General features: G+C 31.5%; 1 protein-coding gene across 1 annotated transcript; it reads right to left on the bottom strand.

Moving 5' to 3' along the window:
* Nucleotides 1-572: 572 nt before the first annotated feature.
* On the bottom strand, nucleotides 573-3783 carry LOC110826424 (dihydroflavonol 4-reductase-like1). Its single transcript, XM_088206212.1, has 6 exons — nucleotides 3517-3783; nucleotides 3259-3428; nucleotides 2560-2748; nucleotides 1786-1948; nucleotides 1052-1244; nucleotides 573-971 (listed from the first exon to the last, which is right to left on the bottom strand). Exons 1-6 carry the CDS (start codon nucleotides 3632-3634, stop codon nucleotides 830-832), a joined length of 975 nt encoding a protein of 324 aa, XP_088062338.1. The 5' UTR covers nucleotides 3635-3783; the 3' UTR covers nucleotides 573-829.
* Nucleotides 3784-14439: the final 10656 nt, after the last annotated feature.

Below are 14439 nucleotides of genomic sequence, written 5' to 3' on the forward strand. Positions count from 1 at the left end.
ACCACAGCACTATAAAGTACGACGCTCTGCACAACTTCCACGTCCAATATACGACGTCGTGTCCCAAATCTCAGGCTCATCCATCTCTTTCATGCCGTAACTCTGGCCTCTTACGCTTCTATAATTTACGGATAACACTGATTTTAATGCAATCATCATTATCCCCCTTGTTTTATACTAAAATTTGTTAAGTTTTATGTTTTATAATTACTACATGTCGTTTTTCTTAGAACATAAAAACTTTATGTCATATTAATTCTGCATATAAAGCAAGTGTTAGTTATGGTTGTCCTTGAAATTCATGTGAAAATTTTTATCTCAGATATTTTAAGTCCGAAATATTAGTCTTAAACTTATATATTATTTCATATTTTAATAATAAATCAACATTCACTTTTTTTATATTAAATTTTTTTTGCAAAACGTAATCAATTAGATATTTATAAAAGAAATGGGATTGTTGTGTTTCAAATGCTTTGGAGTTTATGATTTCTTATTATTATATATAGTTTTATTAAGTAAATTGAAGTTTAATTATTTTTATTTACCCATTACCATACATTACAATGACATGAAAAAGTAAAAATATACATATATATATATATAATAATAATAAGATAATGTTTAAGTGGGTCTATCAAGGACCCTGTGTTTGATGATAGAAAGAAGGTAGCAATTGCAGCCACACAAGCCACTAGCCTTCACGTGGATACGTGTCCACATGTAGTACTCAAACCTACACCAACAATTGCCACCCAAAACCACAACCTTCTTTCTTCATTTTACAAGGTACATTGACTAATATTCATAATATTTTGTAGACAACTAATTAAACTCCTTCTAAATAGCCTTGTTCCACCAACGATGCAATGCAATCATCAAACATCTCCTCAATCGATTTGAAATTCAAGCCTAACTTCTTAAGTTTTGACGTGTTAAATTCGTAGTAAGGTCTGTCCAATTGATCGAAACTGAAATTTCAAAATAATAAATAAAATAAAAAACTTTATTACTATAATGAAGTGAGTTTATGAAAATAGTAGTTGTTTACCTCTTAGGGATAGAGAGTGATGGATAACGTGTTATTAAAATGGATACTAGTTCAGTATTATCTACAACAGTTGAAGAACAAAGATACCGTCCTTTTGCTTTTTCATTCTCATAAACAAGGATGTGGGAGGTTGCAACATCATCTATGTGAACGTAACCCATCCTTCCATGCCATTTAAATCTTTCTGTTTCCCCTACACCAATTCACAATTTTAATATAGAATCATTTAGTAAGAATTATTGATGTGAGAGACCAATTCACAATTTTAAAATATATATATTTTTTATTATTCCTATCTTAATTATAGAATCATTTGGTAAGAATTATTCTTTTTCTTTTTGCCTAAATGAAAAAAAATACAGAAAAATAAATTATCGTTTGATTAATCAATTCTAATTGTTATTATAATTATTTATAAAGAAATATAGAATAAAGTTAGCCAAGACTTTTACCACTCTTATAGGGCCTAAAGAGATGCAATAAACTCATACTCCTAGGTGATTAGTGCATACTCCTAACTTGATTGATGTGAGAGATTTGGACTTTCCAACAACGAGAGAAAATCTCTCAAATATGAATATCAATGGGATTTATTATTCTTTTTACGCTTAACGTTAACCATAAAAATATAAATTCGTCTAAATAAATATTGAAAAGACTATCAATTTTTACCACCTCAACTACTCATTAAGTGGTTTGTTGTAATTTTTAGTATTTATTAAAGAAACATGTACCTTTTAATAAACCAAGCGCATCGGATGCTGTTGAACATAATTCCGGAGGCAAACTAGGCCCAACTACAAATGAGGGTAGGACGGTGACTAGGTCAATTCCATTCTCTTTGCAAAATTCCCAAGCAGCATGCTCAGCCATAGTTTTTGATAAAGCATACCAAACCTTTTTAAACATAAGTGTATATATGAATACAAAATATTAAAATAAATACATGTCATCTAAGTAAGTTCGAGTAAATAACTAATATGATATTTTATTAAGGCATATTTTCATTTTATAAGATTAATGTATAAGTAAGTTTAGGTTTTCTTACACGGAGGTACAAGTAAAAAAAGTTAAATATATTTTTATTTCTAAAATTATATTACTTAAAACTTGATAAGATTTAAGTAATCTCAAAATTAGAGTATGAAAAAGATATCACACCATAATTTTCAAAAATTTGTTAAAGTGAATTTAGATTCATATACAATTTCACGAGCCATATATTTTTTTCATATGATTTATTTTTGTTACTTGTTAATCGTGCAAAGAAAGTTATGTTCTATTAAAAATATACATCATCAATAAAACTAATTGAACAGAGAAATAATTTGTTAAAAAATTTTAAATTGTTCTTTTTCTTCAAATTATTAAACTTCATGGGATATTAATAAATTTAATCAATATTGTATTTAACAATTTCATTTTATATGTTTTAGAAAGAAACAAAAATAAAAATGAAAAAGAATAATTGATTAAAAACTTTGAGGAGAAAAAGTTGTATTATTTACCTGAAGAGTTTCACAGAGTTGCAGAGAGCTCCAAGATGACTCATCAAGAGGAATTTGAGGATCAAAATCATGTCTTACTCTTACAGCCGAAGAAGATGATGTGAAGACCACGCGCTTCAGACAAGAATTCTTCTTACAAGATCTCAGTACATTCAATGTTCCTTGTACAGCTGGTTCTAGAATTTCTGTCTATAAAATTTTGACTATTATTTCAAATTTTAAAAAAGTTGGGTAAATTATTATTTTTAATCTTCAATTATTTATCATGATATATTTTAAAAACTTTTTAAAAATAATTTTACTCTTATATTTATAAAATTATTCTCATTCATAATTTTTTTTTTTAACAAAAAATAATAATTTTTATTTTTTTAATAAAATCTTATGTTATTATGTTTCAAGATTAAACTTAATTAAAAAATAAACAATACTATAATAGTACTCAAGATTTAAGGACAAAAAATGTCTAGAATAGTAGTTTATAATTTTTTATTTAATTTCAAATTCTGAAAAAACATGATATGTTTTAAATTATTAATTTACATTACTCAAAAGTAATTCAGTAAGATTTTTATTACTTCTTTAAAAATATTAGTAAAAATTATATTCTAAACTAATTTTAGTATGATTAAAATTTTTAGAAGAAAATTACAACAAAAACTTAATAATGAAAATGAAGGAAGAATTTTGAAGGAATGCCTTTGGATCGAGAGTGAGTTTAAGAACTGGAGAAGCAGTGTGGAAGACTCCTTGGCAACCCATGACTGCTTCGTCAAAGCTCTCCTCTTCCATTAAATCAGCCTTCACCAACTTGAGTCTCTCCTTTGCTCCCTTCAGCCGCCATAGATGCTCTAATTTCTTCTCGTTCTCTGTTCGTCAGTCTATGCTGTAATGTAATATACATGCATATATAAATAAATATATATCTATTTATATATATATATATGAAGTGTGAACCTGGATCTCTAACTGTTCCGACCACATGATAACCCTCCTCCAGAAGCCGCTTAACAAGCCAGGACGCCAGGAAACCTGAAGCTCCGGTCACACAGACCTTGCCTTTTGTTTGCTCCATTATAAAATCCTATGGTCTTTCGTTTCCTCATATACACAAATATATAGCTGTGAGTGACTATAATGATTTTTTATTTTACTGTAAATAATATTTGAAAATTTTTACTATTTATGGAAAATAGTTTTGTAAACCAAAAAAAAAAAAAAAATGTAGGAACCATTTAGCCAATGGAAGAGAAGGTTGATCATCCCATCTTTATGCATACAATAAAATGTTACCGTGAAACTACAATTCAAGGTTGGCAGTAGGTTAATCACTCAATTGAGTCATGCGCAAAATAATAATAATAATTTGTTTACCATTGGCATGTTTATTTATGAATTAGGATGGATTATTCTTTTTCTCTCTCTCCTTTTTTTTTTTTTTTTTTCTCTTTTCTTAAACTCACACGTTAGTAACAATAACATATATACTAATAATATTAATACAAATAGTAATAATAATAATTATTATTCAAAACTTATTCACAACTAAAACAAAATTAATCCACATATATCACTTCTAAATAATTTTCCTTCATGATAGACATTTTCACTGATCTCATTTGAATATTTTACCCCAAATATTCTAACTTTATAAAATTAATTAAAATTAAGATTTTGTACTCTCATCTTTTTTGTTTTCACTAAAACTCCATTATTTTGAGAGTTTAATATATTTCTCTCTCTTTCGCACTAAACCTCGAATGATTAATGAGATAATAAGATTATTGAAAAACTCATTTATCATAACTATATGATAAATTAATAAGTTGACTAATAATAGACTGATCACTTTAATTGGAGTCTACTAAACCATTTACCTATTAGAAAAGTCATAACATAAGGTTATATTAAAATGATTTTTAATTAAAGAAAAAAAAAAGTCAAACATTAATATTTCAATCTACAATAAAGATATAAGTCTAAATATAAATAATCTTTTTATTTACATTATTTTAAATCATAGGTAAAATAGGTAAAACTCTTCTTCGTGTCTTGCTTACTCAAATTCTTCTTTATGGATTTTGTAAATTAAATAAAATTAACAAATAAAAAAATGTAAATTACACCATTTAATCTATCAAATAGAACATGTTCATAGTTAAAAAGTTTGTCTACTTTACATGATGAATTCGAAGAGTACTCATAATTTTTAGCACATAATTCCTTAATTGTTTCTGTTATACTATACTCAGCTCAACATATTTTTTGTCCAAAGCAAAGGTCTACTAACTTTTCAGAAAACACAAAATTTTGAGCAAATGTGAATCCTCATATTCATCATTATTTCTTCTAACACAATTTGTACTTTTTTTAACTTTGATAACGCATTTTGAAAAACAATTCACAACTTCTTGAACAATAAAAGCTTCTATAATTAACCCTTCAGGATGAGCTTTATTTCTCATATATGATTTCAAAAGGCGTACAAAAACATTCAATTGGATAGATCTATTGAGTTGCAATTGATTTTTTGAGTTGATCGAACTTATTCAGATATAAAGTCTTACCACATGATTCATAAAAAAATGATTACCTAAAGTAATGCTTCACAAACCTCTTTACTTAGCACACATTTTAGTCCATAAATCTTACGCTCTTTATGTTTACACACTAAGAAGTATTAGACAAATAACGATTTAGAACTTTCAAGTTGGCCAAAAACTCACAAAATACTTGGCTCATCAAGTGACAAAAAGGTACATATAGGATTAAACAAGTATTTACCATAGTAGTAAGAATGGCATGAAGTTCAAGTCGTATATCCATATATTATAAATCAAAACAAGCATTTATATGGTCTTTTATCTTTCCTTAAGTAGTGTTCCAAGAGACTTTTACACATGTTTTTCTGAACATGCACAACATCTAAATTATTTTGAAGTTTAAGATCCTTATAATATTTTTAGTTTAAAATAATTTTTTTCTTCCAATTACCTAGCAATAGTGATGTGAGCATGAATGGTTTGAACTATTCAAACAACCAACTAAGTCAACGAAAGAATCGGCCAATAAAGAGTCCAAAATTGCATAACCCATGAGAGACTTTTTCCTACTCAAGAGAGATCTTTCTCTCAACAATAAAATTTTTTTTTTCTCTCCATATATTTCTCAACTGGAAAAAAGGAAACCATGATCAAGGAATTTTAGAAATCCATCAAGGGAGAATTAAAGTAATATTTTTTCAAGTTTCCAAGACAAGATCATTTATAATTGTGTATTTCATACGCAATCAGGATTGTTTTTGCTTTAGTTTTTGTTAGTTTTGAGTAATTTTTATTAGTTTTTCATTTAATTTTAGTTTATTTAGTCACTTTAATTTATTTTATGAATTTTAGGTGATCTTGGGAGAATTTGAAAAGTTTTGGATGAAGGTACAAAAGGGTAGAAACCTGCACTGGCAGATGCATACTCATAAAGTTAGTGATGCACATCAGTCTTGGAGCCTCTCCACATAGAATTTTGAAGGTAGAAATTCGCATGAGCAGGTGCATGGTCATGCAGGAAAAGCAAAATTTTTACTTTTCCTAAATTGCATAGGATGCCTTATTCTCTTTCTTATTTCACTTAGGATTTGTATTTAGGGTATTCTGTTATTTACCCTAATATATATAGGATATATTATTAGTATTATAGAGAGCTGCACTTTTCTACTTTGAGAGATTGTTCTAAGTTAGAGAATTTCTTCTTCTTCTTCCTGAAAGACTAAAAACTCCATTAGAGAGGAGATCAATCTCAAGAAGAAGACACAATCTAGAGTTGGATTTTATTTTACCATTTTTTTAGTTAGTTTTTGCTTTCTAGATTTAATTATAGAGTAGATTTATTTTTATTAGAAAAAATATGATCTCTAAACTATGAGGGGTATTGATTTTGATTAATGATATTTGAGTTAGTTTTTATGTAAATTCATTGAGCTTAATGCTTGTATTGATATTTTGATGATTGAATTTTTTAATGATGTGTCGAATAGAGAAGTTCGAGTTTTTAATCAATGGAATATCAATGCATGGTTATTAATATTTGTATAACAAGTTTAATAATAGATTTTTTCGAATAGATAATCTAAAATTGACTTGTGGCATGTATTCGTGTTCCTAAATAAGGTCGAATAAATGGGTTGATTATATGTAGATTTCTATGGAAGTGTCTGAATAAGAGTTTCATTTAAATTTATGTCCTCGAATAAGTTTAATCAGATTTTAGTATTAACCCACCAATCTTAACTCAGATTTCATTATAAATATTGATATCTAGACAAATTTAGGAGAATTGTGGATTCTAACGTTATTTTATTGATTAATTTATCTTTGATTTACTGTGATTATTTAATTTTCTATAATTTTATTTAGTTTTTTATTTTACTTTAATTTACTTTCATTCAATTATTATTTCTCAAATAATAATTTTTAATATAATAATTGGTTTATAAAATTTGGTCGTCATGGGAGAATATTCGAATTCACTTATTTGTATTACTGATATGACTAATGCACTTATTAGTGTTGTTTAGGATACATCAAGTTTTTGGCGTTGTTGTCGGGGACTCAAGATTTATTTAGAAATTATTCTATTGTTATTAGTTTTTAATTTAAGATTTTTAATATTTAATTTGTTTTTCTTCTATCTCAATATTTGTTAGTGTATGACTAGAAATTCTAAGGAGCCACTAGCAAAATTTGATCCGAAACTTAAACAAACTCTTCATTCAAGAAGCAGAGCAAACCGTCAACTCAATATAGCAGAGAATCAAAACAATCATCTTGAAGGAGGCGAGAACAATAATGGTGCTAGAGGTGCTCAACCTATTCACACCATGAGAGACTATGCCATGCCATCATTGAAAGACACAAGTCCGAGCATTTTGAGACATGTTGTTCAAGCTTAACAACTTTGAGATCAAGCCAGCAATATCTATAGTTGATCCAACAGACTTGTCAATTTGGAGGATTGCCTAGTGAAGATCCACACCAACACATAGCTAGTTTCCTTCAAATTTATAATACTTTCAAGAACAATAGAGTTTTTGAAGATGCAAAGAGACTGAGGCTATTTCCTTTCTCTTTAAGGGATAAAGAACAACACTAGTTGCAATCACTACCATCGAACTCCATAACTACTTGGAATGCATTGGTATAAAAATTTCATAGTAGGTATTTTCCTCTTAAAATTGCACAATTAATTAATGAGGTTGTTAAATTTTTACAGAGAAATCCAGAGACCTTATATGAGGCATGGGAGAGATACAAGGATATGCTAAGAAGATGTTCTTAAGAAGAATTCTCTATTTAATAGAAAGTATAAATCTTCTACAATAGAATTAATAGCCAAGTCAGAAGTATGATAGACACTTCATGTGGAGGTTCACTATATATGAAGTCACCTTAAGAAGCTTATGAATTGATAGAGGAGGTGGCTACTAACTCAAGTGAATGGCTTATTGAAAGACAATCTACAAAGAAGGTAGGTGAAGTTTATAATATAGATATTTTCATAGCATTGATAACTCAAGTGAAAGCATTGGATAAGAATCTATAAAGGCTACAATTATAAAAATCAGTTGTAATGGCAGATGTTTGTGGTTCTTGTGGAAGAGGGCACTCAAATCAAGAGTGTCAAACAAGTAACACATTTACTCCTAATAATGTGCCTGAACAAGTTAATTTTGTTAATAATTTTTGCAAGAAAAATGATCATTTCATCAATACTTACAATTCTGATTGGAGAAATCACCCAAATTTCTTATGGAAGAACAATAATAATCAAGGGAGAAAACCATCACCAGGATTCTAACCTTAACAACATCCTCCACCATAAGAAAAGAAATCTAACTTGGAGGAGTTGATGAAAAAGTTCATTAACTCTATTGAAGCAAGGTCACAAAATTATGAGGCTTCCATAAAAAATCTAGAGACACAAATTGGACAGCTTGCCAATGTTATTGTGGGTCGAACTTAAGGGTCATTACTAGGCAACTCAGTGACAAATCCCAAGGAGCATGTTAAGGCCATTACACTAAGATATGGGAAGGTGTTTGAGGAGCCAAAGCAAAAAGTAAGAACTGATAAGGTGATTCAACCAAACCCAGTTGAGGTAAGTGTAGAAAAATAAGGTAAAAAAAATATTAACTCTACGATTCTCAATTCAAACTATAGTGTAGATATTAATAAGTTTCCTTTCCCATATAGAATTAGGAAGGATATGAATGATGCTAATTTTGCTAAATTTTTAAAGATCTTTAAGAAATTACAAGTTAACATTCCATTTGTTGAGGCTTTGATACAGATGCCACAATATGCAAAATTTCTTAAGGATATCATTTCTAATAAGAGAAATATTGAGGAATATGGCACAATAATACTTATGAAGAGTATAGTGCCATTCTACAAAATAATTTGCCTATAAAGCTTAAGGATTTAGAGAGGTTTTTTATACCTTGTGAACTAGGTAATTTTAAATTTAAAGAGGCCCTATGTGATTTGGGTTGTAGTATTAACCTAATGCCATTATCTGTTTGTAGGAGACTTAACCTTGGGGATATGAAGGAGACACATGTGGTTTTGTAGTTTATAGATAGAACTAAAAGACGTGGGAATCATTGAAGATATTTTGGTAAAAGTAGGAGAGTTTATTTTTCCTATAGATTTTGTTATACTTGATATGGATGTTGAGTTTGATTTATTATTGATTCTAGGTAGACCATTCTTAGCCACAACTGGAGCATTAATAGATATAAAAAGTGGTAAGTTAACCTTTAAGTTCAATGAGGAAGAAACAGTCTTGATATCAAGAAGGCAATGAAAAATCCTTATATTAATTTGGATAAGATGTGTTGTGCAATTGACATTATTGATAAGTTAGAGAGATGAATAATAACAAGCTATTTTCATAGAGGATAATTTAGAGAGATGTCTTGGACTATCAAGCACAACTAAAGATGAAGATCTTGGTTACAAAAGGAAGTGATAGAGTTAAAAAATGAATCTCTATCAAACATTGTGCTTGGAATAAAGAAGGAGCCATATGTGGAGACAACAAAAATAAAGCTTAAGTGATGTGAAGATAGATGAAGAAAAGACTTATAGAAAATAAGAGGTCCATGAGACTTCTAAAGGAAGAAAAAAGCTAAGCAAAATGAACTTCCTAGACATATCTGTAAGCAATCCTAAACAGACAATGACCAAGATAAATCGGTATAAGTTCTAGACTATAAATCATAGTTGAATATACCTGGGACCTTGGTCCCAAATAAAAGGTAGCATCGGAAGAGACGAGAAAATAAGAAGTTGTTAGGCTTAATAGTTAAAGAAAGACTCGACAAAAAATCCCGGTACAAGAAAAAGCCCAAAGAATAGTGTGGGTGTGGGTTCCCGTAGTCTGCACATGGATAAACATCTATCTGTATGACACATGGTTCCAATACATACTAGCATATAACCCACACATCCCAACACCATGGGCATCCGAGCAGTAGTGGCCACCTGCATCTTTGTCCGTGCCGACGACTACCAGGCGTAAGCTGCATGCACCGCCTGCAAGCATGCGTGGGTAAGATGTCTTGCACATCCCATGCGTGTGGGCCCACGTGCTGGGAATGCGCAACATGCATGCATCCCTAGCATGCACACTACAAATGGGTCACACGCCTCGCCCCTTGTGCATGTGCGACCCAAGCACAGTCAACAGGCCCGAGCGACCAACCACGAGCCTGCGACCCGGCCTACAAGGCCCAATGCCCAAACTGCACACAGTCCAGCCCATATGTGCTGTTGGGTTTTCTTAGTCATTTTTGGACTCCAAATCACTATTTTTCTTAATTTTACAAGGTATTCAAGTTTCTTAATTTCTCCATGTGCAAAATATGCTAATTATGAAGGTGGAATTCTACTCAAGGTTGGAGAGAAGACGCCCTTGAAGAATTAGGAAGAGAAAACCATTATTTAATATTATTTTTTTAGTATTTTAATGTGAGCCTTATCCATATGATTAATTTATTATTATTTTGGGATTTGGATAAGGATAAATATTTATTTTATGTATTTCAAATTCAAATTAGAATAGAATTTAATTATTTAATTAATTAAGTATTTGTTTTTTAGTTGGAATAAATCCTATAACTAGATAGAATTTCTAAATCCTATTCCATATAGGAGTAGTAATTAAGAGCCTATATAAAGGCCTTATCTCAAGCATTGTAAATACAATCTTTTGAGAATTAATAAAATTAGGCTTTGAACTTTTATTAGCATTGTGCTAATTTTTCTATTCAAATTCTTTCAAGCTAGGTGAGCTTGTCCAAGTCTTGATTGAGCCGAGGAGTTAGGATCAATTTATCGGGTAAGTTCGGGGTATTTTTCTTTTCCTCATTTTTATTTCCCTAGTTTTTGTTTTTACATTCCTAATTTTTAGAGTTGTGAATTCAATTGGAGGGAGGGGTTTAAATTAGGCAGTTTGAGTTAAGATTTTGTTAGTCAAAACAATCTTCTCCATACTCTCCTGTGTCAGGTCTTATCAGAGCTTAGACTTCTAGTGAACCTATTTATGCTAAATATTTTAGCATTCTAGTGAATTAATTAATAATTCAGATTAATTTTTGATTTGTTAATTCATATTGCATCCCACTTGAAGTTATATCTATTCGTTTAATTTAAGTGGTTCGTGTTTATTACAAAAATAATTACAAAATTAAAAATATAAAAATATCTCAATTGTATACCATAAGGCAATTGGCACGATGTTACATATTGCATTCAAAAGCAGAGCAACCACCTAGTAAGTGAGATTGGAAAACCTTTATAGATTTAAAGGCAAAGTAACTCACTTAATAGGTGCATGCGAAAGCTTTTGGTTTCCATTACTTTTTCATCATTCATTTACATAAAGAAAAAAGGAAGATTAGCCTACCCACTATGAGTGAAAACCTTTTCTGCTTCTCTAATTAATTGATCGTTTCGTATCTCGAAATTTTGGCTTAATGTTGCATAAAGAAACTCAACCATTCATAGAGCGTAATTGGTATTGGGTAGTGTAATTAGAATACACCTTCTGGTTATATCCATCGGGATTAATAAGATCCTTACACAGTAGATTTTAACTTGTTTTCTTTGTGTTCTACGTTTCTATTATTTCATTGTGCTTTTGTTCCATTACATAACTAAGTGACTAATGGATCCTACCTACTTAGTGTATAAATAAAAGTACACCCATCCTTCTTTTGTGTTCTAGTTCGAGTTTCTATAAAATTAGATTCCTTTTGGATTCTTTATGTGTCAAAAGAGACTAACGTGCAGATCCGATCTAAAACAAATTCAATTTCGAATGCTTAACTCGACAGAGAAACTACAATTTGAGGGATTGTGAGGTAAATCTGAGCAAAAACAAGGGAGTGTTTAATTGATTTAACTAATTTTTATCTTTGCAAGAACCACATCATGTCTCACCACAACACCCATAGTATGCCCATCCCCATAGAGGAAAGGGGCTTCGACATGTTTACTTAATTAAGTGTCCAGATGAGGAACCTGACTGTATGAATGGATTTTCTATAGCAAGGTAGCCATCATAACTAAGCTTGACGCCACATCATGCAAGAGGAGACAAGGTTTTGTGGCAATGATGCAGATGATCGACAGGGAGGTTGCTAAAAGGAGGCAGATGGGGATCTTCGTGATTTTAAATTGCAAGTACCAACCTTATAAGAAAAGAATGACACCGAGGCCTACCTTGAGTGGGAACAAAAGGTCGATCGCATTTTCAGCTATTAGAATTATAGTGAAGAAATAAAGCTCAAGTTGGCAGCCCTTGAATTCATAGAGTATGCCTCTGTCTGGTGGGATCAGTTAATAGCTTTTAGGGAGCAAAATAATGATGCACTAGTCACCACCTATAGATAACTGAGGTCCATCATGAGGAATTGCTTTATACCAACTTATTTCGATAAGGATATGAACATAAAATTACAGCACTTGACTCGGGGTTCCGAAATAGTGGAAGAATACCACAAGGAGATGGAATTGACCATGATTTGGGCTAGGGTTGAGGAACGCTCGAAGACCACCATGGCTTAGTTCCTATAAGGCTTGAACAAGGAAATTACCAATATCTTCGAATTGTAGAACTATGTCGACTTAGAAGAGATGACACACAAGGCTACTCAAATTGAGAGACAGTTGAAAAGAATAAGAACTAATAAGGGATTTATCAGTACCAACCCTTCAACGACTCAAAGATGGGTCCAAAAGGAGGAAGTCAAGAGGGTTGAGGATAGAAAGGGAAAACAATCTGTTACAAATCCCACCAGCAATCCTAAGGCACTAGCCATTAGGTAAAGCACCATTAAGTGTTTCAAATGTCTTGGGGTTGGACATGTTGCTTCTCAATGTCCTAATCAATGTGCTATGATCTTATGGATTGATGGGGATGTCATCAGTGGCTGTGAAGATGAACTGGAAGACATGCCATCATTCGAGGCCAGTGAAGAGAGTATCACCCAGCCAGTACAAGGACATGTGTTTGTAGCTCAACGAGTGCTGAATATACAGGTCAAGTTTGAGGACAATGACAAAAGAGAGACCATCTTCAATTCCAGATGCTTGGTGAACAGAAAATTTTGTAATATGATTATTGATGGTGGCAATTGTACTAATGTTGCCAGCACCTTATAAGTCGACAAGGCATAGTTGACGTGCGTTCCACACCCCAGTCCATATAAGCTACATTGGTTAGATGACAGTAATGAGATTAGTGTCACAAAATAGGTACAAATTTTGTTCTCTATTGGTAAATATGAGGATGAGATATTATGTGATGTCGTTCCTATGGAAACAGGACACTTACTACTAGGGGCAGCCATGGCAATATGATTGAGATATCTGTTACATTGGTGGGGCAAATCGATGTTCTGTACGCATGAGTGGTGTCACCCATGTCTTGATGCCCTTGTCCATAAACGAAGCGTACGAAGATCAACTTAAAATCAAGGAATCTTACGAGGAGTTTATAGGACAATAGACTAAGGAAGGAAGTGTCCCTATAGGGACTAAGAAATACTTCTTGGTACAAGATTAGACTCAAGTTTCTACTTTAACTGGAGATTACTTGGTATTTTCCTTAGCATCTATGTCATTAAATGTGAAGATACCAGAGAATATAGATTCGAGGGCGAATCCTCTCAAAAAAAGGGGATGATATGAAAATACCGACGAAAAGGCTTGCAAAAAACAAGAGGTCCACAAGACTTTTGAAAGAAGGAAAAAGCTAAGCATAGCTGAACTTTCTAAACATATCCATAAGTAATCTTGAACATATAGTGAACAAGATAAACTAGTACAAGTTTTAGATTACAAATCAGAGTTGAATACATGGGGAACTCAGTCTAGAAAAAGGCAACATTGGATAAGAAGAAAATATAAAGTTGTTTGAACTAACAATCAAAGAAAGACTCGATCCACAAATCCCAGTACAAAAAAAAAGCCCAGAGAATGGTGTGGGTGTGGGTTCCTATAGTCTATACATGGTTAGGCATCTATTTATATGACACATGGTTCCCACACATACCAGCTTACAAACCACACATCCCAACACCATGGGCACCCAAACAGCAGCGGCCACCTGCATCTTTATCCGCTCCTGAGAGATCCATGTGCAGGTTGCACATATCGGTAATTTTTTTCTTCAAGTTCTTCCAAGTTAGGTGAGGTTGCCGAAGTCTTGATTGAGCCAAGGATTTGGGCCCGACTTATCAGGTAGGTTTGTGGTGTCTTTCTTTTCCTCATTTTTGTTTCCATAGTTTTTGTTTTTACATTCTTAATTTTTAGGGTTGTG

This window comes from Carica papaya, chromosome 6 (assembly GCF_054855325.1).
Source record: "Carica papaya isolate Zhongbai chromosome 6, ASM5485532v1, whole genome shotgun sequence".
NCBI classification, from domain to species: Eukaryota; Viridiplantae; Streptophyta; class Magnoliopsida; order Brassicales; family Caricaceae; genus Carica; species Carica papaya.

Excerpts from the sequence above, each read along its gene's own strand:
- LOC110826424 (XM_088206212.1), bottom strand. The coding sequence starts at position 3,634 with ATGGAGCAAACAAAAGGCAAGGTCTGTGTGACCGGAGCTTCAGGTTTC. Across the intron at positions 3,429-3,516 it reads CGGAACAGTTAGAGATCCAG|AGAACGAGAAGAAATTAGAG; the intron begins GTTCACACTTCA and ends ACTGACGAACAG. Across the intron at positions 1,949-2,559 it reads AACTCTGTGAAACTCTTCAG|GTTTGGTATGCTTTATCAAA; the intron begins GTAAATAATACA and ends ATGTTTAAAAAG.